The 27,031-nt window shown below is 35.3% G+C and overlaps 1 protein-coding gene and 1 long non-coding RNA gene across 5 annotated transcripts in view; one reads left to right on the top strand and one right to left on the bottom strand.

Annotated features, from left to right (window-relative positions):
- Positions 1 to 27,031, top strand: part of GPHN (gephyrin) — a 352,857-nt gene that overhangs the window by 216,731 nt on the left and 109,095 nt on the right. Inside the window, exon 11 of one of the 4 annotated variants that reach the window (XM_058655546.1) lies at positions 1,296 to 1,367. The exons of the other annotated variants lie outside the window; for them this stretch is intronic. Within the exon in view, the coding sequence (XP_058511529.1) occupies positions 1,296 to 1,367 (72 nt within the window). The remainder of the gene's footprint in view (positions 1 to 1,295; positions 1,368 to 27,031) is intronic. 4 annotated transcript variants of the gene reach the window in all.
- LOC131478048 (uncharacterized) overlaps positions 1 to 27,031 on the bottom strand; it is a 48,302-nt gene that overhangs the window by 16,012 nt on the left and 5,259 nt on the right. Inside the window, exon 2 of the long non-coding RNA XR_009244280.1 lies at positions 7,156 to 7,213. This is a non-coding gene — a long non-coding RNA (uncharacterized LOC131478048). The remainder of the gene's footprint in view (positions 1 to 7,155; positions 7,214 to 27,031) is intronic.

The following is a 27,031-nucleotide window of genomic DNA, read 5'->3' as shown; positions in this document are numbered from 1 at the left end:
AATACAAGTTAGAAAATTTTATGAATGCTAAAAATGTAGAGAATAATCCCCCTGCAAAATTAACTGCTTTGTTATGCCTCACTCCCAATTAGTATCACCGAAGTAATAACTTAATAAGTTAATCAAGCTGCTAAAAAAATTCCTTGCCATAAGATGTCCCTAAATTCTTACCCTGAGCCCTAATATTGAGCCATTTGAAAATTTTACACTGCTCTAATGTACTGCAATTCAATGGTTTGTAAAATGCTAATTATGCACTGTCCTTATCTCCTCTGCCTTCTTAGTTTGACTTTTTTGTTGTTTATTTGTGTGTGTACACACATGAGTGCACATGAATGAAGGTGTGTGTGTTTGTGAACTTTATTCTGAAAAAGCCATCCTCTCTGTTCTCTACTACTGCTTTCTAGTGGGTAGCTATTTCATTAAAATGTTATTTCCCTAAAGATAATCAAGGGGAAGGGTGTTGATTTTATGCCTGTTTCAAAAACTAGCAAAATAAAAATTATTCAGTCAGAAAATGTGATGGTATTTCAGTAGCATTCCTCACTGTCTGAATGTGAGGTATCATATTTTTATCTTTGTTCTTAAAGATAAACCCATTATCATTTATATATGGAGCCTGACTCAAATTCATGTGAGAATGTGCATAAAACAGAACTTGTGATTTTTGGTAGTAACGCAGAGGTGAAAATGACGTCCAGTGCTGCAGCATCATTTGCTGTGAACTGGATTGTTTGTGCGAGTGCATGTGTGTGTGTGATTCTCTCTAAATTTACCTGATGGATGTATAGACCTTGAAGTTAGAAATATATTTATGGTTATTAAGTGTATATACAGTGCAGTTATGTTTTTGCATATGTATTTAGGAACAAATGGTATGTGTTACTGTTCAGTTTATTTTAATATGAATGAAGCCTTAAATCAAAAATTCTATTTGGGAAAAAATATGTTTGGCAAAATTTCCTAATTCTTAGGTATTTTTACTGCTGTTTCTACCAAATAGCAAACTTTAAACTGAACCTCTAGAGGATTACCAGAATAGTAAAAGAATATTTTCTCTGAGGCTTTTGGGGAGAAAAGATATAGCAATTAACTAGGAAAATGTTGGCTTCCTAGTCACTGTTTTTTTGAGCATGTATTCTTAATGCTCCACACAGACCTTTGATGTTTTGAAATGTTTGCCAAAGGCAGTGAGAAATGTGTAATGCTATGATCTTATTTTTAAAAGGAAAAAGAGAAAAACTGAAAAGAGAACAAGTTGCTTTTTCAATGCATTTTCTGATGTTTGCATGTAGCTCCATCGAAAGCTGGAGGAGCTCAGAGATCACCTAGAAGGCAATGGGAAAGGATACTCTCTCAGAGTAAATGTACGAGTTCACTTGGTGATTTTTTTTTTTTCAACTAAACTTCTGCTGACTGGTGACTCCAGATCTGATTGGTGTGTCCTCTCATTTCCATCATTTTTTACTTTCTGTCTCTTCCCCTTTCTTTTCTAGCTGTGACTTCATGCTCACGCTTAAGAAATATTGATTAAATTATACGGGTAGCAAACCCTTAAGCCATACGAACATTGCAGTTGATTTTATTAGTGTTCTGGTCCCAATGCAAAATACATTTTCTCTCAAAATCAGTTTTCCTTCTATCATGCCATAACTGTAAATGTCTGAGGGTCTTCTCAAAATACTTCACCCGGACCTTTTCCATTCACACTGTCTTCTGTACTTTGTTAGGTGTCTCAGCAGGACCGTAAATATGGGCTAGAGCTGAGTGAGGGGGAGCTTTGATAATTCCATTTCAACTGTACAGGGAAATGATTACTGTTAAAGCTTCTATGTAAGTAAGCTGGCAAATAGACAACATTTGTGCTGAGTTAATTCTCAACTCAGATTCTTTTGAAATTATTGCAAGATGTCTTTTGTTAAAAATAAATAAATAAGAAAAGTAGCAGTGATCATCTTCACTAAGCTCACTGTCATGTAATGTATTAAAAAGTACTTGAGATTAGGCTAAGATACCAAGGAAAGCCTTTGAAAGAAAATCGCATCTTGTAACTATCCACTAGTGAGCATGCATGGCATAGGCAGTGCTAACAATAGAGTGTATTTGTGGTAGTTCAGACTGTTAGAATATTTGGTGCTACTTCTGCATATAACTTTTCAAAAATAGAATTACTATCTCAAATGAAGTATAAGCTGTGAGTATTGCAGAAAAAGTTACATCATTACAGCAAATAATTTATGATTTAATCTTAATATCCCATTCCTGGAACTTATAATAATACCATGAATTCTAGCTTCTAATTTACTTCTCCAAAGATTATTTCTATTTTTGCTAACATAGTCATTTTAAAAAACAGAACAAAATTATGGACATAGTAATTCTTGGTTTCTCAGATTGTTTTAATTAAATATATTAAATTTGATTGTTAAAGTCCAAGGAGGAAATTAACACAAGCATCTCGTTTCTTGCTTTATATCTGTGAGCCAGTTATTTTTGGTGTATATTCTTAAAGCATTCAAAAGTTCACCCATTATCATAACCCAGACCTAGAATATAAAGGTTAGTATGACTTTTATGATGAAGTCAGTCTGAGTATACCTGTCATTCCAAAAGCCCACAATAATATTGTGATATACCTATTTTACTGTCACACTCTTCCCTAACCATTCACAGGAAGTGACATTTATCTATCAATCCAACCAAATCTGTATTAACACTAAAATCTGTATTATAAGAAACCTCGTGTCAGATTAGAATCAAACTAAAACCGTGTGCATTTAAAATAGGGTTGTTTCATGCCACTCTTCAATTTCTTTTTTTTTTTAAAGATTTATTTATTTTATTACAAAGTCAGATATACAGAGAGGAGGAGAGACAGAGAGGAAGATCTTCCGTCCGATGATTCACTCCCCAAGTGAGCTAAAACGGCCGGTGCTGCGCCGATCTGATGCCGGGAACCAGGAACCTCTTCCAGTTCTCCCACACGGGTGCAGGGTCCCAAGGCATTGGGCCGTCCTCAACTGCTTTCCCAGGCCACAAGCAGGGAGCTGGATGGAAAGTGGAGCTGCCGGGACTAGAACCGGCACCCATATGGGATCCTGGGGCATTCAAGGCGAGGACTTCAGCCACTAGGCCACGGCGCCGGGCCCACTCTTTGATTTCTTTATTCAGTTCCTCTGTTTGTATGCAATGAAAGCAATGAATCAAATGCTTTTTTTAAAGATTTATTTTTTTATTGGAAATTCAGATTTACAGAGACAAGGAGAGACAGAGAGGAAGCTCTTTTGTCCATTGATTCACTCCCCAAGTGGGCCACAATGGCCAGAGTTGAGCTGATCCAAAGCCGGGAGCCTCTTGGCTCTCCCATGCGGGTGCAGGGTCCCAAGGCTTTGTGCCATCCTCTACTGCTTTCCCAGGCCACAAACAGGGAGCTGGATGGGAAGTAGGGCCGCCGGGACCAGAACCGGTGCCCATATGGGATCCTGGCGCATGCAAGTGTGGACTTTAGTCACTAGGCTACCATGCTGGGCCCCTCAAATGCTTAGCTAAATGTTTATTTCCTTTAATTTCTTTTTTCAAATACATCTCCAAATGTTTTCTGTGTTAAAAATTATTTTTATAAGTGAAGCAATTTGTTTTCAAAACCATACACCGTGTTAAGCAGGGTTGTTTTTGTTTTTTGGGGTTTTGGTGTGTTTTTTTTGCTAAAAGTAGAAGAGGCATAGAGTGACTATTTCATGAAAAGAACCATGATTTAATTCATTGAAAACTGATGCCTGTTGCCATAGAAGATTCAGAAACATGTTGCCAGTTATACATTTTATTTAATGTTGAAGCAAGTGGGACATATAGAGTGTGGGATAAGGATTCACTTAAAATGTCAACTGATATATGCAATATATTATTCTTTAGATAGAAACAAGGTCTGCCTTCTTATTTACTAAAGATAGTCAATGATATAAAGTTGAATATTCTAAGAAGTAATTTTTGGAATACTATTAGATTTTCTTTATTCCTTATATGAAAACATATTCTTCATCTGATAGTGACACTTTAAGAACAAAAATCTAGGATGTGATCGATTCATGTTTGCTAAGTCAAGAGTATATTATCCCTTTCTGTATGTTGTAAGAAGCAGTATTCTTAACACTAAGTAGGTTTTCAATAATATTAATAATAAAATTATTATTTTGTAACTAAGTAGAGTTGGCCTAATTTAATGACTACAAAAATTACTACTCATATGTTACTAATCACATGTTAATATTGATGATTAAAGAAAAACCATATAAAGGGAAAATATATTTTCTGTTTAAACAAATATATAAGCCTAGTATTAAGAATATCTTAATATTACTAATAAAATGATGCAAAAGATTAAAGACTAGTGCAGTCTTGGAAATTTAAACCCATGACATAAGGTATTACATTAATATTTTATTTAGATAATATATTTCAAGATAAATTTGCAAAGAAACTGTAGCTGAAGAGCAGGTGGGTTGAGGAATGATATTTGAATATTCAGAAGAAGTGATCAATGATTTTGAACACAAAAAAGGAGTAAAATAATCTTAAGTAACAATTTTATGTTCCATTCAAGTTTGTAGTTCATATAATGTTAACAGTTTATTTCTGTTTCAGGAATAGATGTGTAGACAAGTTTTGAATAACTAAATATGTTATTTACCTAAAAACTTTGGAAAAATAAAAGGAATTACAGGTTTTGAAAGATAGTTGATTGGTACAGGAGTAGAATTAAAATGAAAAACAACAAAATAAAAACCAATAATTATGAAGAGTTGCTACACTAATGAAATTAATAATTTTTAAAGATTTATTAAAATAAAAAGTTAGGGTTTATCCATTCCATAGGTAGTGTAAGGAATGATATTTGAAGTGCAAATGGTCAATAGAAGAAATTATCACTTTAAGTAAGATTATTTTAGGTACATATTAAGAAGAACATCTAAATCTGTACAGAGAAGCATTTTGAAGAGTGATTTTTAAATTTCTAAGAATTAATTTCTTGAATGCCAAAATAGGTTAGTATTTCCATCCCACCATTAGTTCTGAATGTTCTTATGTTTTTAATGAGAAAATGGAAGGCTTTTTTACACTTTTATATTCATTAAATGAATACTATAACTCATGAGATGGCAAACTTCTTACTAACCGAAAACCTGATATTCTCCTGGCCCATAAGCTAAGAATGATTTTCATAAAACCAAAAGAACATTTTCATAGATGCAAATTAAATGAAATTTAAATTTCACAGTCCAAAAACATAATGTCCTTAAAACATACCCACAGACGTTTATTTGCATATAACCTGCAGTCGGTTATGTCCTACTGAACAGTTGTAGAGATTATTTGACCTGTAAAACCTAAAACACTTTCTCTCTGACCTCTTACAATTAATGTTGATTTTTAAAGTTTGTAATAGGATTTATGAAAAATCTTCATCTTGGAGCTTGAGAAAAGGAAAGCTGCTCCTTTTGCTTGGGGCTGGTTTCAGATTATTCTTCTTGGGAGCATGTGTTTTTGAAAGTCTTTCCCCTGAGATCTTCCACCTTTATATTTTTATTCTTCCTTTTTATGTTGTTTTTTTATAACTGCTCTTATACCACTTCCCCAAATCACCTCCAGACTCCTACACACAAAATACAAATACCATGGAATTACTGCTAAACCTTCGGAAGTGGGACTGTCATACAGATAGAGTATATATTATCAATTGCTCTGTTTGAAATTGTCTGGGGGATTTGGATTATAAACTGAAAATCTGTTCTTCCTCCTCTAAATGTCTTTTAAAAATGTGGTTTTTAGAGTATTTTTGTTGGATATAATTTGTCTGTTATTTCGTTCTATTTTGCTAAAGCTATCTCCCCTGAAAGCTGTTGTCCAGCTTCCAGTTTCTACCAAATTTCCTGTTTGACCTTACCGAAAGCCTTACACTTCTATAGGGAATTTTGTACAACTGCAGAAGGAAAACCTGACGTGGCCATATAACAATACCTTAATCTTCAGCCCTGAAAAAATACAATAAAATATAGATTGAGCCAGCCAACTGATTGAATAAGGAAGAAGAGTTGGAACATTTGTCCTTATGTGTAAGCATTAGTTTATTTGTCGAATCTACTTTCTTTGGACAGCTTTCAATATCTTTTAGTTCTTATATGAAAAACATTGCTTGAATCTTCTACATTTGACATTATGACATTTGCTGATATTCATTATATGTACTTATTTACTGTTTTTTATTATAATTATATAACATCCTGAAAATGTTGGCAGTTAATGTCTTACAAATATTGCCAGGCTATGATCATCATAAGGATGATGATAAATCGATTTTAGCATTATCTAGAAGATAGACTAATTTTGTTACTGTTTATTCCATAGGATTCCTTAATTATGAAAAACTAATTCAATTCTCAAGGCTCAGTGATAAGAGAAATAATAAAATCTATCTTGAGCACCAAACCAAGAAATTCCCTTCAGATGTGTCGAAAATCACCTACAATGCCTAGGTCTTCACTTTGAATATGTGTGATACATCTGTAAGGAAATTAATGTTCACAGAGGAATTGATTTACTTGAAACTGAGTAATACACAAAGGATAGTAATAAATTCTCTTTAGCAAGTATATTTCTGTAGTAAAAGAAAATGGTAAAAGGACTGTCAGCTGTTTTGAATATTTTCCATTTTGTGATTATAATCATAGAAATAGTACAAATATGCATAGCAAAATTTTCTAAATAGTCTCTTGCTAGAGAAAATTAGATACTGATATGGCTGAAATTTTTACTGTGGTTTTAAAACTTCCTCAAAGTAGTATGTGGCAGGAATGGTTTTTATCACAAATCCTTATGATGATAAACATGACTCCTGGATATTGTTTCATCACTTTCGATTTAAGGAAAGAAGAGTTTCTATTTACATTCATTCAGTAAACATTCATTGAGCAATTACATTCTGCTGTGCTAGGTGCTAAAAACAGTTAGAAAATTCATCTGATAATAAAGGTGTTTCCGATTTCTTCCCCTTGTCACCTTCTCCAGTCCTTAACTTCCCCAGCATAACTTTCAATTTTATAACTTCACTGCAGAATTCTGTAACTGGCTAATGCATGCTTACAATTTGAGCTCACATACCTTCGCAGTAATATAATGAAAAATGAGCACACAGAGTTGAACACGACTATATGACAACCTAGAAAGTAACAGAGCAGAAAATTATAAGCATAAAATGGCTGTTTTCTTTTAAACTAATTGACAAAATTGTTATTCAAAGAAATCTGTGAAACATGCAAGTATCAAGTAATTAGAGGATTTTTTTTTTTACATTTAGGTTGTTATTTATTTTATAGTATTGCATTTGGCACGTATGTTGACATGCATTTATATATGTACATATATATATTTAAAGACACAGGAGTTCAGTAAAATTGAAAATACAATAGTAGGAATAGGAAGTAAGAAAGAAATCGCTGAATTGGCTTTGGTTTCTTCAGAGTGATGTGAAGATGTAAGTGGAGTTCTCTTGTAAAAAGCTTCACGTGCAGTTTACTAGTGTTAAACCAGTGGCCATCTGCATGATATCCTAGAAATCAATTTCTAGTGTTCTGCTGTCTCCCACAAACAGCCATCCCTCTCAGAGAGTTCATACCAGGCTCTGATCAGAGAGCATCATCTCTGTCATGGATTTCTTTTCTTTTTAGCAAGGTATTTTTTTTATCATTAGGTTCTCCTTCAAATAACTTGAGCCTTGAGATGTTATCAAACTCAAGTGTCTGCTAATAAGACTGTTATGTGGCAGTTGTGTTGGTGATGGAGCCATCTAAGCCTTCTGAGACCCTTTTTTTGTATTCTATCATTTCCTCTTTAACAGTGTTTTCTTTTCCCCACTGCAAAACCAGGCTCGGCTTCCCTCGTGTTCATCTACCTATAGTGTATCGGAGGTATATTTTGCACGTATTTTCTTACATGATCAGCAACATGCTCGCCCTCACCATTTATCTTGTTTTATTTTCCTTTTGCCTTAATTTATTTTGCCTTGCACTTTGCACTTGGCTGAAAGGGATGAGGGTCACAAATGGGGAAAAGCCATCTGTTTTAGGGGGAAATTTCTATATTTTTCTACTGCACTGTTGTCTGAATAACTATTTTTTGGCAATCACCATATCATTTTAAAATTGTCTAAATGCCCAACCTATTTGTTACTATCTCCTTAACTCCCAAAAGATTCCTTTGGACCAGATAATTTATTGTGGAACTCATATGACTAAAGAGAGATTCCAGTTTGCATACCTATATTATCTCTTTCATGGCTGAAGATTTGTATTAAATCAGTGATAATTCAGTCCCTTTAACCACAGACATAAGAATCTACAAAGTTTGCTTGTTAAGTAAAAGTAAGTATAATTCCTCTGTCTCTAAATAAAATAGAAAATTCAGTCTCTTTTTCTTATATATTTTTATTTTGAATTTTTTAATTCTGTGGTACAATTTCAGATAGTCTGAGTTTTCTCCCCCCAAATAAAAAGACTGATGAGGGTAATTTCCTTCACATTTACATTTTCATAACATTCTCACAGTCTAAAAGATGACCAGTCATGAGTCATTCTTTTTTAACAAATATTTTACAAGAAAAATGACCTGTGTTCTTTGCCTTTTCTGGGCCTAATTCTTATTCCAGTTATGCTAAACCATAACACAAATGGGTTGTCTTGTTTGTGTAAAACGGAGTTTTTGAAAGGTTATTAATAGACTTTGAATACCCACCAAGTCTAATTTCCGAAGGAAGAATATTGTTGAGTAGCTGAGGGGCAAGAACATGCCTAAAATATAACTAGTAAATTAAAGACCTTTAATAACCTGTGAATTTTAAGATCATAATTTTTTACTTTAACTGCCATACATGCTATAAGCTTAATTAAGATTATAGAAATATTGTACAAGAAGAAAAGTCAGAATGATGATGGTATTATCTAAACTACTAGGTAGTAGATGTACAATTAAGGGAGAATATCATCCTTAGATTCCAGAGTTTAAGAAGAATCTTTAAAACATAAAGCATGACTACACTCACATCCTCACAAATTGAGTTTATTGAATCAGTTGCCATCTTATTTATTTTCATTTTGCAAACTACAAATGCCACCAACTTTTTTCTCTTAGACCCGACTTTATGAAGAAGAGTTTTTTGTTTTTGTTTTTGTTTTTCAAAATATTTAGGTAGAAAGATGCAGATGAGCTACAGTGGTATCAAGAAGGGCTTTGGAAAGAGGTTGATAACATCTCATCACCACATTTTTCACAGGTCTTTTCTTAATTTCCCATGATTATGATCCTAGTATAAAAAAAATATTTAACTCATTTCTTTCTGCCACTTCATCCAGGCAAGTCTCCATTTCCCATGAGAGTGTATCAGAAGTCTACCATTGGCATCATCTTCAGTCACAGCCTACAGCATCCATCAGGGTATTGCTTTCTCTGTGACAGCATGTGTACAGGAGGGCTCACAGGTTGGAATGTGGAATTGGCTCCTCAGGGGTTGTGTGTATGCTATGGCCTTTTCTCCATGGCACTCAGCTCTTAAATGAACTCTGGCTTCATCTGGGTTTGTTTCTTTCATTGTGACATACAGGCTTTATTTGTCATGAAGTATGTTTCTCTTTTTTGCCATTTCTGGTAGGGTTTCCCTGTTCCACTCAGTGCCACATTACTGTGGTTTCCATAGATGGTGTTTACGTTTCATTTATGATGCTATAAAGACCAATTAAATGAAGAACTCCTCAAGGGACCTAATACTCATAATTCTCTGCATATGAATAACCTCACATAATTGTTTTATATTCCACCTTTAATTGACAAGTGTTCATTTCATGTTAAGATTTTTAAGGAATATTCTCATCTGAGTTTTTCATTGGAAATATCTTTATAGAACTGCCAGTAAAGTGTAGTATTTATTTTATAGCATCACTATGGAGTTAATCAAATCCTCCATGGCTAGAACTCTTTCCCTCACATTTACATCTTCACCTGCCTTCACTACTGATGAGACAGAATCTCCAACCCTTCATGTAGCTAGCACACGAGCTTTGCCAGCTGCACATCATTATCCTTTGTGGCATTCATAAAATGAAAAAAATAGGCCTTGCTCAAAAATAAACCTATCCATGAGTTATGGAGGAACAAAATTTTCAGCTTCCTCCAACTTGTAACTGCTCAGCAATTGTCCTATATTTATGGAACAACCTTTCTTGAAAGTATTATATGATAAGTTCTGTGTTATCTCATTTATCTTAAATCTCCACAGTATCTGTTTTTAGATAAGGGATTTATTGTAGCTCTCATTTTAAAGACAAAGAAACTGAGAGCAAAAGAGGTTAGAATTCTTGCCCAGGAGATTAAGGTAGCAAAGCAGTGGCAGAAAAATTTTTTTTCTTGATATCTATGCTTCCTTCTCTTGAGCAAGAGTTCAAAGCCATGAGCTCTGTGGCTGTCTTGTAGCAGTCTTGTGGTTTTAAAGCATTGTACTTACCTCGTTCAGATTCACACATAACATTGGGTTATATAATAATGTATTTATTAAATGTAAAATGTAATTCAAAGAAATTTAGGAATATGCATTTTTCTTTATTAGTAATTCAAGAAATATTAATTGTGCCCCGCTAAGCCTTATTTAAAAATAATTTATTAATTTTCTATCCTTTGAGATTAGATATTATTAAATAGTAATAAATAATGAGATTGATTTCTTAGGGTGAAAATCCCTTCAATGCCAGCAACACCCACGCCACTGTATACCCTGAACTGAGCGGAGGTACTAGGGTTACAAAAAAGACAACACACAGTGGGTCATTCTTGTAAAGAGAATGCCGCTTTATTAAAGTTGGCCTGCCTCTTTATAGTCTGCCTAGTTCCTCCCAGTATTTTCCCAGTGCTCAAGCAACTCCTAAAAAAGGGAAGCAGGGTAGAGGGAACTTGTGGTCAAGCCAGGGGCTAAATGTATCAGGCCAAGATTGCCCATCTTGTTACCCCTAGAGAAACAAGCTAAGCTGTGAAGTTAACACTTGGGAGACCCAGCCATGCACTTCAAGCCAAATTGAAAAAAGGAAAGAATTCAACTTCCCCATTTCTAACTGATCTTCAACCTTGTAGCAGTGCTCATCTTATAAAATCCTTTGATAAAGTTGTTTCAGAATTCTCTTGGTTTAGAACAAACCTATAATAGTTCTATCTCGTGGTAGAAATATTTATTTTCCTGACTTAGGTAAGAAATAGAAATATATGCTAGATATAAATCGGCTTTGATTTATAGCATAGTGTTTAAATCAAACACCAAACAAAAAGGCCAAAACATTCAAGCTGTCATGTTTTTACTGTGTAAATTTAACCCTTTTAAAAACCTGATCCCTAATGTCTCAAATGTCAGAAGAATAGGACTGACTGTTGAGTGAATAAGGAGCAAAACTTAATTATTTTTTGTTTGATACTCAAGATCATTCAGCTACTAAAGTTAACTTGCAATTTACAAAATAGAACATCAATTCTGATCTAAACCAACCGTTAAAACACTTTGGAGCTTTTGCCAGTGGAAGCTTTAGTAAAGTTGCAACTAATGGATCTAAATATTACAGGAAGAAAGGGGGGAAGGCAAAAGAAAAGATAAAAGGGAACTGACTTTAAATACCAAAGCATTTCTTACATTAAATAAAAACAAAACAAAAACACCAAGGGGCTGGTGCAGTTCAACAGGCTAATCCTCTGCCTTGCATCTCTGGCATCCCATGTGGTCACTGGTTTGTGTCCTGGCTGCTCCACTTCCCTTCTGGCTCCCTGCTTGTAGCCTAGGAGGGCATCAGAGGATGTTCAAGTCCTTGGGCCCTTGCACCCGTGTGGGAGACCCAGAGGAAGCTCCTGGATCCTGGCTTCAGACAGGCTCAGCTCCAACCTTTGTGATCATTTGGGGAGTGAACTGGCAGAAGGAAGATCCTGTCTTTCTAGCTCTCCTTCTTTCCCTGTAAATCTGCCTTTCAAATGAACAGAAAGGAAGGAAACAATCAGACCAGTTTTGAATATTACAGAACTACAAATTAAAGTAGAAGCATAATAGTAAATAATAGTAAAATAATCATTCTATGTTGTGAGATAATCACAGAAGATTTTCTACTTTATAAAATCTGCCTTTGATGGCTGCTGTTCAGTGCTGCAGATACAGTTCTCATTGGGATGTCTGCATTTCACGTCAGCTTTGCTTCTGTTTTCAGCTGTATACTTCTTAGCTATTGACCCAAGTCGCAGACCCAGATTCAGTTCCAGGTTTCTGGCTTTGTCCTGCCCCAACCCTGGCTGTACGAGGGATTTGGGGAATGAATCGGCACATTGAAGTTCTCTCTGTAGCACTCTTTCCCTCTTTAAAACCAAACATGAAAATAAATAAATGAAAATTGGAAACTTACTCGGAAAACTCTTAGTGATTGACTATTTATTCTGATATTCTCTTTCATTCTTTTGGGTATTTTATGTTATTTTGTAAGCAGTAGTTAAGCCAACTGCAGATGCTGCAAAAAGATCTGTTAGAAATAATATCTTTTGAAAGAATTGCAACTGCTACTATTAAAATTTCATGATTCTTACCTCACTTTATATTTGGAAGTGAATTGAAAGTTGCTGCAGTTAAATTAGAGCATGAAGTGTGGGCCCACATTGTGGTACAGTGATTAAAGTGGCAGTCTATGATGTTTTCATCACATATAGGCTTCAGTTTGTGTCCTAGCTGTTCCAATTCCAATTCAGCTTTCTGCTAATGGCCTAGGAAAAGCAGCAGAGGATGGCCCACGTGTTTGGGCCACTGCCATCCATGTGGAGACCCGAAGCTTCTGGCTCTTGGTTTCAACCTGGCCCAGGCGGAGCCATTCCTGCCATCTAGGGAGTGAAGCAGCAAATGAAATTTCTCTCTTGGTGTCTCTCTGTAACTCTGAGTTTCAAATAAATAACTTGTAAAAGAGAGAAATTAAGTTCATACACCTCAGTAGGTTCCAAATCAATGGTTTATAAAAGGAAGAAACACCTACTTTGCAGATATATTTGAAAAATCTGATTAAAATATTGTTGCAAAAAAAAATGAAGAGTTGGTTGATAATTTTCAAAACTGGAGCTTAGGTATTTCTGCCCATTTGGGCATATTTTTTACTGCCGTTTCTCTTTTAATGCTTCTTCCATCTTTTTCTTTAATTTTTTTTAAAGTTTTGTTTGTTTTAAAAGGCAGATAAACAGATAGATCTTCAATCTGCTGACTCACTTTTCAAATGCCCATAACAATCAAATCTGTCCCAGGCCAAAGCCAGGAGTCCAGAACTGATGCCTGGTATCCTACACAGGTAACTGGGAACCCATTACTTGAGCCTCCCCAGTCTGTGTTGAAGGAAAGTTAGAATGAGAAGCAGGACTTGGACTTGAACCCAGGTACTCTGAGATGGAGTGTACACATCCTGACTTATGCCAGATGCCACCCCTTGAGCATGTATTTTAAAATTTCCATAATCAAAACATTTTTGAAAATATGCTACTATAGTTAACATTAACAGATTTCTGCTTATTCATAAATACTGCCACATACGCTGTGATTTTTTTAAAGTATAACAGAGATTATCAGTGAAAGGAAGTCGGAAGAGAAATGCTGAGATTTTGAGCTGTGTTTCAAAACTAAGATATAAGGCATGTGGATTTGAGAGGGAAAAGCAGGAGACAAGAAATAGATGTATAAACAAATTTATGTACACTTGTAAGTACATTCTTATATTTACATATTAGCTATAGCTCTATGGAAATAGGAATGAAGAAAGTCCATACAGTACTTTTCCTCGAATCCAGTTTTATTCAATTAGAAATTAGCTTGTAGTCATGTTGTTATTTTTCTATTCCTTAGAATTTATAAGCAAAATTACATTAGAAATATTATTGAAATAGATGATAGTATATTACATATGTGACTTAGTTAATTCTTACATTTCCAGTTGCTGTTTGTCTGGATGAAACTCAATATGTGCAATTCTGCTTTGAGAATGTCAGAAGTCATGTTCTCAAAGTTTACTAGGATAGCAATCTGCTAGTTATCGTTTCTCCTCCTTTGTTTTTCACTTTTGACATGCAATGTGTCATTAAATTTGTGACTTTTGAGTTATTTTATTATACACAGTGCCATTTGTAGACAGATCTGCTTGAAGTTCTACCTTTGATGAGACAAACTTTACATGTCATAAAAGAGACAATAAATATTTGAGAAATGATGAGGCCTTAAAACAAATGAAAAGGCTTCCATATGTTTCTACATCTGTGTTTCAAGGAGAATTGATAGATAATGTATGTGAACGCTAGTATATAACATGCTTAGTGTTAAATAAATATGTTATTTTTTTCTTCTGAAATGGCTACTCAGTTCCTAACTACCTCAGACTTGAGTTATTCCAATAGGTAAATGACAGGGCTTCTTTTCTATAGTCCCCCTTTCCTATTACACTAGACCAACCTTTCCTTACTACTACTTCAGTTCCCTTCTGTTCTCTAATCAGTCTTCTTAGTAAATTTCTTCTTTCTTCCTGGTATTTATTATACCTACCTAATTAATGCACCCTTTTGTATTTTATACCTGAATTCTGTCTTCCAGAAAAACCCCTCCACCACAACTCCTGTTTACCCTTAATCATCCTATCAAGGGAATGTCATTTATACCTATAGTGATATCACCCAATGTTTCTTTAACTCCTGCCTTTCTGGCTGCTTTATCCGTTGTTGACGACCACCTTGATTCACTCCCAGACTTTTCTTTATTCCATTTTTCAGTGTATATCCTTACTGTCCAGTACAACAGGCAGTGACCCACATAACTTTTACTCTTCGTTTCATTAAGTAAAATTTTAGATATGTTCTTTCATTGTTGTGGTAATGTTTCTTGTTAGGGCAAATATGGAATTTCATCATCACCCAAATTTCTAATCCCATAACTAGCCATCATTAATTTATATTATTCCCATCCCTCATTATGACTGCTTCTTTTTAAATGATATTTCTTTGGTCAGGTATGGCTCTAGGAACATGACCATCACAAAGCTATATATTAACAACCTGAATATAATCTATCACAGTCCCTTTCTTTCTCCACAATTACAACTATATTGTATATAACTCATATCCCAAATTTATTCCTTATCCATTATTTCAATATATGACATTATTAAATTAATTGATTGTGAAAATGGTATTGCTGTTATATCTCATGTGACCAATCAGAACCTCAGTCCTAGAGGTCACTGTGTTAAAAGAAATAAGCCACATAGAAAAAGACATATACCACATGTCCTCTCTTATATGTAGAAGTTCAAGCCGATCTCAACTGGGAATAATGGTTAGCAGAGGATGGGATGGATGGGGCAGAGGCTTCAGGGAAGTTTTTTTTTAAAAAAGACTTATTTATTTTTATTGCAAAGTCAGATATACAGAGAGGAGAGACAGAGAGGAAGATCTTCTGTCCAGTGATTCACTCCTCAAGTGACTGCAATGGCTGGTGCCTCGCCTATCCGAAGCCAGGAACCAGGAACTTCCTCCAGGTCTCCCATGCAGGTGCAGGGTCCCAAGGTTTTGGGCCGTCCCTGACTGCTTTCCCAGGCCAGAAGCAGGGAGCTGGATGAGAAGCAGGGTCTCCGGGATTAGAACCAACACCCATATGGGATCCCAGTGCATTCAAGGCGAGGACTTTGGCCACTAGGCCACGACGCCATGCCCTTCGGGTAAGTTTTACATTGGATACTAAATTACAGTTACATAGAATAAGTCTTCCATAGTATAGTGGGCAATTAGTTGTGTGTGTGTGCAGATATATATATATATATACACACACATACATATATATATATATATATATATACGTACATGTATATGTATGAATTTACTATAAGAGAATATGAGAGTTCAAACTTGAAGAAAATAAAGAAATAAATATACTAATTATTGCTTTGATCGGTGTACACTGTATCATGGTGTCCAGCATGATGGCTCAGTGATTAAAATCCTCACCTTGCACATGCGAGGATCCCATTTGGGTGCCGGTTTGTGGGTCTATTGCTCCACTTCTCATTCAGTTCTCTGCTTGTGGCCTGGGAAAGCAATAGAGGATGACCCAAGGTTTTGGGACCCTGCACCCACATGGTAGACAAGGAAGAAGTTCCTGGCTCCTGGCTTCAGATTGGCTCAGCTCCAGGTTTTGTGGCCACTTAGAGAGTGAACCAGCACACAGAAAATCTTTCTCGCTGCCTCTATTTCTGTCAATCTGCCTTTCCAATAAAAATAAGTAAATCTTTTTAAAAAGATCTATTATACACACTGTATAAAAACATAAAAGTATTACATGTGAAAGTTGTTTTAAAAGATTTACTTATTTGAAGATCATAATTAAAAAATAAAAAGACTTCCCATCTGCTCGATCACTCTCCACATGGCCACAATGACTGGTAAGGGCCGAGCAAAAGCCAGAAAGGAACATGTCATTTCATCCATGTTGGCTCCTTCTGTTGCGTTTTCCAGGCACTTTACCATTGTGCAGGACTCCAACCAGCAAATTAACCCATGGCATCACAATATCAGCCCCTAGTCAAAAATTTGAAGAAATAAAATGACAGTAGTAAAAAGAAATAACACATTCAGCCTCTTTTTTTTTTTTTTCTTTTTAACCTCGGGAAGGTATCCCCTTCCTCTCCAGAACTATCTTCAGTGATACAGCTGAGTTTCACCTATGTTGCTAGATTCATCTCCAGACTGGTCCCTCCTTCAGTTGTTTATTGCGTAAGGATGTTTAATCCATCTGCATGAACACTCCTGACAGAGTAAACTTGCTGAGTTGTTCATGTAACCTTTCCATTATGCCATTTGGAAAATCTTTCATTGGCTTACCATGGTCCCCAAGGATTGGGCTCTACCAACCATATCACACTTCCTCTTCCAATGATGACCCATAATTATTTTAAACATACTTTTTGTAATTTTCCAGTTGTCAGCATACCTAACAATTGTGAACTGCACTTATTCTTATTGTCCCTTGAAATTCTGCTCATATACTTCTGCTCCAGAATGTCTTAACTGATCATTTCTTACTAAAACCCACCCTAGTGAGTTATGAACATATCTTGCATATTTCCATAACAAGTTGTATTGCTTCTCAGAGTACTTATGATGTATGTTTGACTGTTTTTTTTCTTTTTAATTGTGCTCTGAGTTGCCAGAAACCAGGAGTTGTTCTTTTGTTTGTTTTATAGCCTATTATTTACAGAACTGATCAACCCAGGGCAAATAAAAAGTATTCAGTAGATGTAGGTTTAATGAATGGCATTTTATTATGCCCTGATTCCTATATTTATAATAGTATATATCTGTCAATGGTTTACAAAGCTCATTTGGGTAAATATATTGACATAGCATGCTAGCTGGGTTATGAGTTTGAACCCAATATCAGATCCCCCAATTTTTTTAATTGGTGTTTTCTAACACATTCCTTAAAGTATGTATTAATGTGAGTCATTGGTTCTAAGATATTTTAATTCTTTCATGCATTAATATATTTTGGTACTCCACTAAAAAATAAAGAAGGTAACCCATCCAATTATTCTTTGTGTTGAGCTCAAGCGATACCAATTACTCCAATCTCTCCACATATTAAATTGCTGGTCTTGGATGTAAAGGATGGAAAAGAGAGCCTCAAACCATAGAATTAACCCTGCCAACCTGTTGTTTAAACATGAAATTTAAATCATTGGATTTCTAGACTAATGTTAAAAAGTTTATAAAACCCTTATAAAGCTAAAATTATATCACAGTTTGAGGGATAAATGGACATATTTGGATTAATGTAGGTCTCTTCTATTTGTAACATTTGATTAGGAAATTTATTTTATATTCTGTTAGAACCCATCCTGGTCAATTTTCATTTGAAAGACAGAGTTACAGAGAGGAGAGACAGATCTTCCATGTACTGGTTCACTTGCCAAATGGTTACAACAGCCAAAGCTAAACCAATGCAAAAATCAGGAGTCGGGGGCCCGGCGCCGTGGCCTAGCGGCTAAAGTCCTCGCCTTGAAAGCCCCGGGATCCCATATGGGCGCCGGTTCTAATCCCGGCAGCTCCACTTCCCATCCAGCTCCCTGCTTGTGGCCTGGGAAAGCAGTCGAGGACGGCCCAAAGCTTTGGGACCCTGCACCCGCGTGGGAGACCCGGAAGAGGTTCCTGGTCCCGGCATCGGATTGGCGCGTACCGGTCCGTTGCGGCTCACTTGGGGAGTGAATCATCGGATGGAAGATCTTCCTCTCTGTCTCTCCTCCTCTCTGTATATCCGGCTTTCCAATAATAATAAAAAATCTTAAAAAAAAAAAAAAAAAAATCAGGAGTCGGAAACTTCTTCCAGATCTCCCATGTGGGTGCAGGGTCCCAAGGACTTGAACCCATGCCTCACTGCTTCCCCAAGTCTTAAGCAAGGAGATGGCTCAAAAGTAGAGCAGTGGGAACATGAGCCGGGAGCCCATACAGGATGTTGGTGCCAGAGATGAAGGATTAGGTTGCTGCGCCAGTGCACCAGCTATGACGGAAACTTTTTAAGATTCATTTATTCGTTTGAAAGAGAGAGAGAGAGAGACAGAGAGAGACAGAGAGAGGTGAAGAGACAGAGTAAGATCTTCTGTCCAATGGTTCATCCCTGAATGGCTGCAGTGGATGGTCTTGGGCCAAGCCTGGAGAGAGAAACTAAATTTGGATATTCCACATTGGTGATCAGGACCCAAGTATCTGGGCCGTTTCATTCCTTTCCCAGGAGCATTAAAAGGGAGCTGAATAGGGAGCCCAGCAGCCACAACTTTAAACTTGGATATGGATGCCAATATAATTCTTATGTCCTGTGTTCACAGAAGAGCGACGGGATATTATTAAAATTTCACCAAATTGTTACTAAATGCCAAAAAGTCTTCTAAGGAAGATTTTCTTTAGACTCAGTTTGCATTTTTGGAGCCTTATTACATAACCTTTAAATTTCCATACTTCTTGATTTTTCTTCACTGGAGATGACATCAACTTTTCACTTGATCTTAGCCAAAAGGCTGAGACTCAATATTAGTTTTTCTAAAGCTGATCATAAGCTTAGGACCAGCTTGACAGGGAACAGGATGGACTCGGATGGCTAAAATTCCAGCTCTCCTATTCACATCTAATCTTCCTGCCCAATATTCCCTTATCAAATGTACTTATCATCCCATTGAATAGTAATTGGAAAACTCACAACTTCTTCTTGAAAGTATAACTGCATCATTTATGAATCTGCCTTTTGAACTGTTTGACTTAATTTCCCTGCGACTTATGTTACTACAAAAAATTTTGAAACAGTATGGTTTATTATGTAGCATTATTATATAAAATATTCTGCAATGAAAATTAAATGTGAATTATACACTTATGACTAATGTTGCGTTGATATCTTGAATTAAGAGGGAAGAAAAGGTGGGTATGTAGGTATTCAAATCTTTTACATTTTAAAGGGAAGAATAGTTCCCTCCCATTTTTCAAAATAGGAAGGTGAAAAAGAGTGTGAAGGGTAAGGTTGAGAGTGCCAACAGTGAAGGAAAGAGGGAAAGAAAATATCCATAATTTTCCCTTCCCTTTTTCTGCTTCAGTATTCATGCAACAACTCATTTACTCTGATATTCCCATATTAAATAGTTGGAGAGCATAGTAGCAGCTCTAAGAACAAAGGTCAATTCAGAAAAACTTTAAAGCTATTTTTAGAGTTGTGTTCCATAAACCCCTGTGTGGAATTCACACACTGTGTTATATCTATAGTTTTCAATTATATTGGCAGTTTTCTTTATCCTATTTCTGTCTCGGGATAAGAAAAGATGCCAATTTTTTTTTTGTCCAACCCATCCTGCACTCACTATTGTCTAAGATTTATAAAAATCCAGCTTGCAGTTATTTTTTTCTCATTGGCAGCTCACTGCTATACCAACACATTGCAATTAAATCTAATTCTGTTTGGCCTTGCCATTCTTAAATGTTCTTGTTGAAAAGCATGACATGAATTCGTGTATGGCTCTTTAAGGAGGTTGCTATGTTCTGTGTGCTTCTGCACTAAAAGAAAGATTGCTATAGCAATCTAGCTCCCTTTAAATTTAATACTGAAGCTGCAGAATACTGATGAACCTCTGTACAGTGCTTAACAAAGAAGAGAACACCCAGGAATAAAAATGAGAAATGAGGCTGAAGTCAGATGCTGCTAAATTGGACCCTGGAACTCCTCAGTTGTGGAGTCAGAAATTTTTTCAACCAAAGTATTTTGCTTAAAGAGCAGGAATGAGAATAAGGAATTCCAGTGAGACTTGAAAGAGCTTGCATGAAGCAGTTTTGACTTTCGTTCATTTTTACACTACCTCAAATATTGGGCTCAAGCTATTGTAGTAGTTTGAGTTGTGTTAAGACTAAACATTTCTATCATAAAATTTCACAGACTAATTATCTGCTTGCAGTATATCAACTATGGTTTAACCCTTCCATACACATAATACTTCCAAAGTTTCTAAATAAACTTTATAATTGCCTTCAATATTTCAAATTCATTGAAAGTATTGGTTTGATGTTCACATGATCACACAACATCTGTTATTAGTTTCATTAAGTATTCACCCTTATTTCAAATATGCATTTTCAACAGAAAATAAATTAAACCAAGTACCATTTTTTCAATAATGGGAAAGGTTTTCTTTTTTCTTCATATTAGAGTTTATTTAGAAAAAATATAGGAAGCAAGCAAAAAAAAATCTCTAAATTGGAAATTTCACATATATATGTAAATTACTTATTTTTAAAAGAAATAAAGATTGATTTATTTATTTGAAAAGCAGAGTATAATCTAGCAAAAGAGAGAGAGAGAATCTTCCATCCACTGGTTCACTGCCAAAAATGGCTGTAAGAGCTGAAACCAGGATCTCAGAGCATCTTCTGGTCTTCCCATGTAGTTGCAGGGAGACCCATGCACCTGCACTATTTTCTGCCTCTTTCCCAAATATATTAGTAGGGAGCTGTATCAGAAGAAGCCAGAAGTTGAACTAATGCCCATATGCTATGCTGTGGCTTTACCTGCTATGCCAAAATGCTGGCCCCTCCCATAGGATTTCTATGGGTCATGAATTACTAAGTTTTGCTGCATTTCTATAATTTCCTCTAAGAAAATCATGTTAGTATAACACTTGAGTCACATAACTGTCAGTTATTCCATCCTATGATATGTAAAGTGATAAAAGTTTAAATAAGCTAAAACAGATCATACAACCAAAAGCTCAGGGTCACTGAGTTGCCTCACTTTTTATATTTGATCATTTTATTTATTAAAATGTTTATTTGTTTTCATCTACTTGAAAGGCAGAGAGAGTGAGAGAAACATCTTCCATCCACTGGCTCTCCCCACATGCCTGGAACTCAATCCAAGTCTTCCGTGTGGGTGGCAGGAGACCAAGTGCTTGATCCATCCTCTACAGCCTCCCAAAAAGTATCAGCAAAAAGTGGATTGAAAATGGAGTGCCCATGATACCTTAAAATGATGCTCTTTTCCAAACAGCAATTTTCTGTAACCTCATTACTTTCTCACTTTTTTTTAAACATATTTTTATTGCATTTCATTTTTTTAAATTAATTACATTGCATTATGTGATACATTTTTTATGCACTGAGATTCCCCCCGCCCCTCCCCACACCCTCCCCCCATGGCGGATTGCTCCACCTTGTTGCCTTTCCATAGTTCAAATTCAGTTGACATTCTTTCATTGGAGGTATTTACCAAGCTTAAAGTCCAGCATCTTATTGTCCTGGTAAGTTCAATGGTTTCTTGGTGAGACCCTCTCTAGTCTGAAGGTAGAGCCGGCAGAGTATCATCCCAATCAATTAAAAGCCCCAACATAATATTTCCAACCATTTACAACATTGTGGCATTAATTGACATGGTATTAATTAACAAATATGTTAATAGGAAAATGCAGGTTCTCTTTTTTTAAATATTCATTTGTTCATTAATTACATTGTATTACATGACACAATTTCATAGGTACTGGGATTCTCCCCCTTTCACCCCAAACCCTTCCCCCATGGTGAATTCCTTCACCTTGATGCATAACTACAGCTCAAGTTCCGTTGAGATTCCCTAATTAAAAGCTCACACCATACAGAGCCCAGCATCCCACTTGTCCAGTTCAAGTTCAACGGCCTCTTAGGGAGGCCCTCTCAGGTTTGAAGGCAGAGCCAGCAGAGCGTCACCTCGATCAATTAGAAGCTCCAACATATCATCAGCAACAGTCCAGGTATGATGAGGCTGGTGCAGAGTCCACTGATTGACATAGTCCATCTTAGAGTTTCCCCTTGTCCAGTTTTCCGCTGGAAGCATATAGCTGAGGTGGTTGATTGATCTACTCCATTTTCCATCTTTTCTTGGTTAATGCTTTGATTCCTCCATTTTGTTCAGGGGAATCCCCTAAGAAACTTTGAGGCATTCCCAGTCCAGGTTCCTACATGACTTTCTCACTTTTAAGGCCATGTAGTTCAAGGGTTTATCTTGAATAAAAAATAAATATATTTAATTATGATAAATATAAATATGAAAAATAATGCAGGGTAATTTGTTCAATTGAAACTGTAGTTTTTTAACAGATTTATTTATTTTTATTTGAAAAGCAGTGTTACTACAGTAAAAGAAAGAACTAGAGAGAGAGAGATCTTCCATCCATTGATTCACTCCCCAAATGGTCACAGTAGCTGGACTGTTCTATAACCAGGATTCAGGAGCTTCTTACCAAGCAGTTGAATCACCTTTCACTGCTTTCTGAGGCCATTAGCAGGGAGCTGATTTGTAATTGAAGAAGCCAAGACTCAGACCAGTGCCCATCTGGGATGTCAGCACTGCGGGCTGAGGCGTAACTTGCTATGCCAGGGTGCCAACCCAGCCCTGTCTGGCCCAGTGATCATTGCAGCTATTTAGGAAGCAGACCAGAGGATGGACATGTGAATTCCCTCTGTGTCACCTTGCCTTTCAAACATCATTTTGTTTAAATTGATAAATGTTTATTGTTGTCAATAGAAGTTGCTATGTTTTATTCTGAGTATTTTTTTACTTTTCCATGATCAATAAAGACTGTAAATAAGAGGAAATAAAAATTGTCTTTGAACTCTTACCAAGTTAACTTCTGTTAACCTCTAACAAAAGGAAGAATAAAGGAAGAAAATTGGAGAAGAAAGAAAAAGTAAGGAGGTCTATAGATAATGTGAGATAGAGAATGAAGAAATATAGATAGATTATCATTGAAGAATTTCTTATGTGGAAAAATTTCAAGAGCAGCCAGAATATAAGTTCTAAGAGTGGGAAAACTCGGTCCTATTCTGCAGGTAGGACCTGGTTATATTGGCTCGGGTATCACCGCAGCACCTGAAAAGGGTAAAGAGCACAGAATGCTCAGTGGTGAAACTTCTTTCTAGGGGAGTGATTAAAATCACACAACATCCTCGGTTCAGTAATACCTACTGAAGGAAAATAATAATGAAACATATCCTAGGTTAAAAAAAAATGGCATTTTGATTCCTAGAATGGTGAATTCAAGATAATATTTAGATGCTCCTGAATTCTAAGTTTGCAAAATCTAAGATAGTTTATGAATATTTCCAGTTGCCTTTTTTCTTTTATGGTTTTCATCTTAATGAAATATTTCAAATGTAGAGAAAGAAGAGATAATATAGCAAGTACTAAAATACTAATCATCAGAAGTAATAAATTTGTAATTCAGATATTTTAACATTTTAAGCAATTAAAAGCTGTGACAAAGCTCATTTTTATGCATAGAATTGTTCTTTTTTAAAACCAGTGCATTACATGGTAAAAAAAAAAAAATGAGGACTATATTCTTTCCACATAGATAGTATTTGCCCTATATTTGAATGCTATCATATTTCTCAGGATCTCTTCTGCTCCTGTATATCTGATTTTGTTTCTGCTTATGTTTATCAATTTTTGTGTGCAATAATGAAGTATTAAATATGCATATACGTGTACATACACAGTTCTGTTTTGTCATTTTACTATGATTGCGCCAAAATAGCAATAAAATAGACTGACAAGCAGCAGGCAAAATATCTCAAAGCTACTTTGGCTGGCCCAATCTGATCCGCTGTATCCATGTTTCCTAAACAAGAGAAATTATTTATAATTAGACTCCTACTAGCTTGGCAATTACTACATCCCGTGTGATATATTTTTCCATAAATTTTGAGTGTATCTGAAAAATTTGAAGTTCAAAACCAACTGTCAGAAGACTTCTCATAAGCCTAATAGATGTGGAAACAGTAACAGTCTGGCATTACAAGAGCCTTTATGTAAAAATTTGTGTTTTCAAAACTTTAATAAGTAACATCAAAAAGATACTCCCTTTTAAAGCAGAGGCCTGAATTGATTTTTATGAAGTGTCATTGCTTTTTCCAAAAGATGTTTTTGTTCTGCTTTACTAGATCCCTAAGTCTCAGATTTTTGTTCCTTTTTATTATCAGTGTTTGACCCTTCTAAGCAGTTATAGCAGTTTTCTTTGGTTTGGAAGAGTTGCAAATAGTTCTAAGCAAGAAAAATAATTGAGTAGCTCCAGTGCTGATTTTGATAGTTGGTTTTGTAATCATCATAGCCATCATCATTCCCATTCTTGTCATCAGAATGATTTGTATCTTTTTATTGAATGTCAGGTTAGTGACAGGCGCTCTACCTGCATTAGTTTGTTTAATCCTCAGAGCGGTTTTATTGGTGGGGACTCAAATCATTTGGACTTTAACTTGACGCTAGCTTTTTCCTGTATCTGGAAACTTCTTTCCTTGGTCCTTAACTATTTCAAGTCATACTAAAATGATACTCAAAGAAGCTTTCCTTATTCATTTAATTTGAAATATCTGTCCCATCTCACTGCTCACTTTTTCTTCCATCACTGTGTGCTTTTTCAGAGTGCTTAACTCTATCTAAAACAGTCTTATTTATGTACTAGCTAAATTCCAAGGTTCTAAGTTCCTTTCAGTCTTGCTCATGCTTTACCCTAACACCGCACATAGCATTAGGGCCCAGCACTGGCTAGCTGCTCAAGGTGTTCAATAAGTGAATAGTATTATTGTGCTAAGCTCTCTATAAATAGAAATTAGTGCTCTGAAGGTTAAATAATTTAGCCAGATCATGTACTTAGCATAATCTTTTACATTTTATCTCCTTACTGATAGGGCTGTATAAGTAACAGGTCAAGTTAGCACATATCTCTGCACCTTTAGGTATATGGTTCACATGAACAACAAAAAGAAATGTGCACACCTCTAAAATAGTCTGACCTATCTTTTTCAAGGTAAAGTATACCAAAACAGCTCAACTACATATAAATTTAAATTTAACAGTGTTCCAGGATATAATATCCCAGCTTATGACTTTTCTTGTACAAAGTTTCTTTTTTTAAAAAGGCATCAGAAATTAAATGTCACACATAAAATGTAATGTCTGGTTACATGATAATACAAAGTTAAAATATATATCTGCTATAATATACTATGCTATGTTGTATTTGATTTTATTACTTTATTATCTCTCCCTTAGGACTATTTTTGGTGATTGAATTTTGAAAAGTTAATACTCAAATCAGGTTTTCGTTATACTTAGGCAAAAAGAAAATTACAGAAATCTATTAAGTATTAAGCCTTTGAAATAACGTACTATAATAAAATACATTAAGATTTTTTAAGGATATAATATGTATTTTGTGTAAATTTATTCCATTTTAATGTGATAAACTACTCTTTTAATACTTTAATAAAAACAAAATATGCAGTCTAACATATCTATAGCAGCACTTACATACAGTCTTAAAAATGGAAGATATAAATGAGGGGACAAGCTGAAGCAAGAATTTGATTAACAGACATAGATTCTGTTAATATGTGGTACGGAGAGGTAAAATTATGAGGTAAAATTTGTGAAGAATTTGTTGTTCTGGTATACAAATGGCAGTGGCAAATGATTCTGGATATAAAAATGAAAAGTGTGTTAAATTGGAGAACAACTGACATTTTTTTCCCTTATTGATCAATTGATCTGTATGCAAATTCATTTCAGCATTTTTCATGGTACATTCATATATGTGTTTTTTTTAAAGATTTATTTTATTTTTATTACAAAGTCAGACATACCAAGAGGAGGCGAGACAGAGAGGAAGTGGAGCTGCTGGGACTAGAACCAGCGGCCATATAGGATCAAGGCGAGGACCTCAGCCACTAGGCCACGCTGCCGAGCCCCATATATGTGTTTTAAGTTTTTTTTGAACCAGTTGAACCATTTCTCATTAAGACATTAAGTCTCTGACACATACATTTTATATTCTTTGAGAATCGTGGGTTTACCTCTTTTAAAATGAAAAACTTTTAGCACATTTATGACTTCTGTATACACTGAAAGTTCAAGTTTTGAAAGTTGTTTGTCTGTTTTCCCATTGATTTAACCCAAATGGAAAGGATATAAATAATGTAAACAGCACTCTAATGATATTATCAGCTAACTTTATTAATTGCTTAGTAATATATTGTATAGCACATGCTGTGATATAAAACTTGAATAAGTTTAATTCTTTTCTCTAGTTAAAAGAAACTTCTGTCATTGCTGCGTTACTGATTAGAAAAGCAGCATCTTTAAATATCTTCCATGTGTATTTTGAATATTATGCTGAAAACAACCTTTGATTTAGGAAGGAAAATAAAAGCAACCACACTCTTAAATATACACTTGCCCTTTTCAATGACTTCATCAGTGATATGACATAACATTGAAAATCATGCATCACTTCTTGGCCTTTTGGCTAAGATCAAGTGAAGAATGAAAATCATGGAGGTAAAAACTCAGTATTTCAAAACTCATATAACTTGAAAAAGTATCAGAAAATGTATCACTATT

This window comes from Ochotona princeps, chromosome 26 (genome assembly GCF_030435755.1).
Source record: "Ochotona princeps isolate mOchPri1 chromosome 26, mOchPri1.hap1, whole genome shotgun sequence".
Classification (NCBI taxonomy): domain Eukaryota; kingdom Metazoa; phylum Chordata; class Mammalia; order Lagomorpha; family Ochotonidae; genus Ochotona; species Ochotona princeps.
Note: the sequence above shows the minus strand (reverse complement) of the source record. Positions and strands in the feature narration are given on the sequence as shown.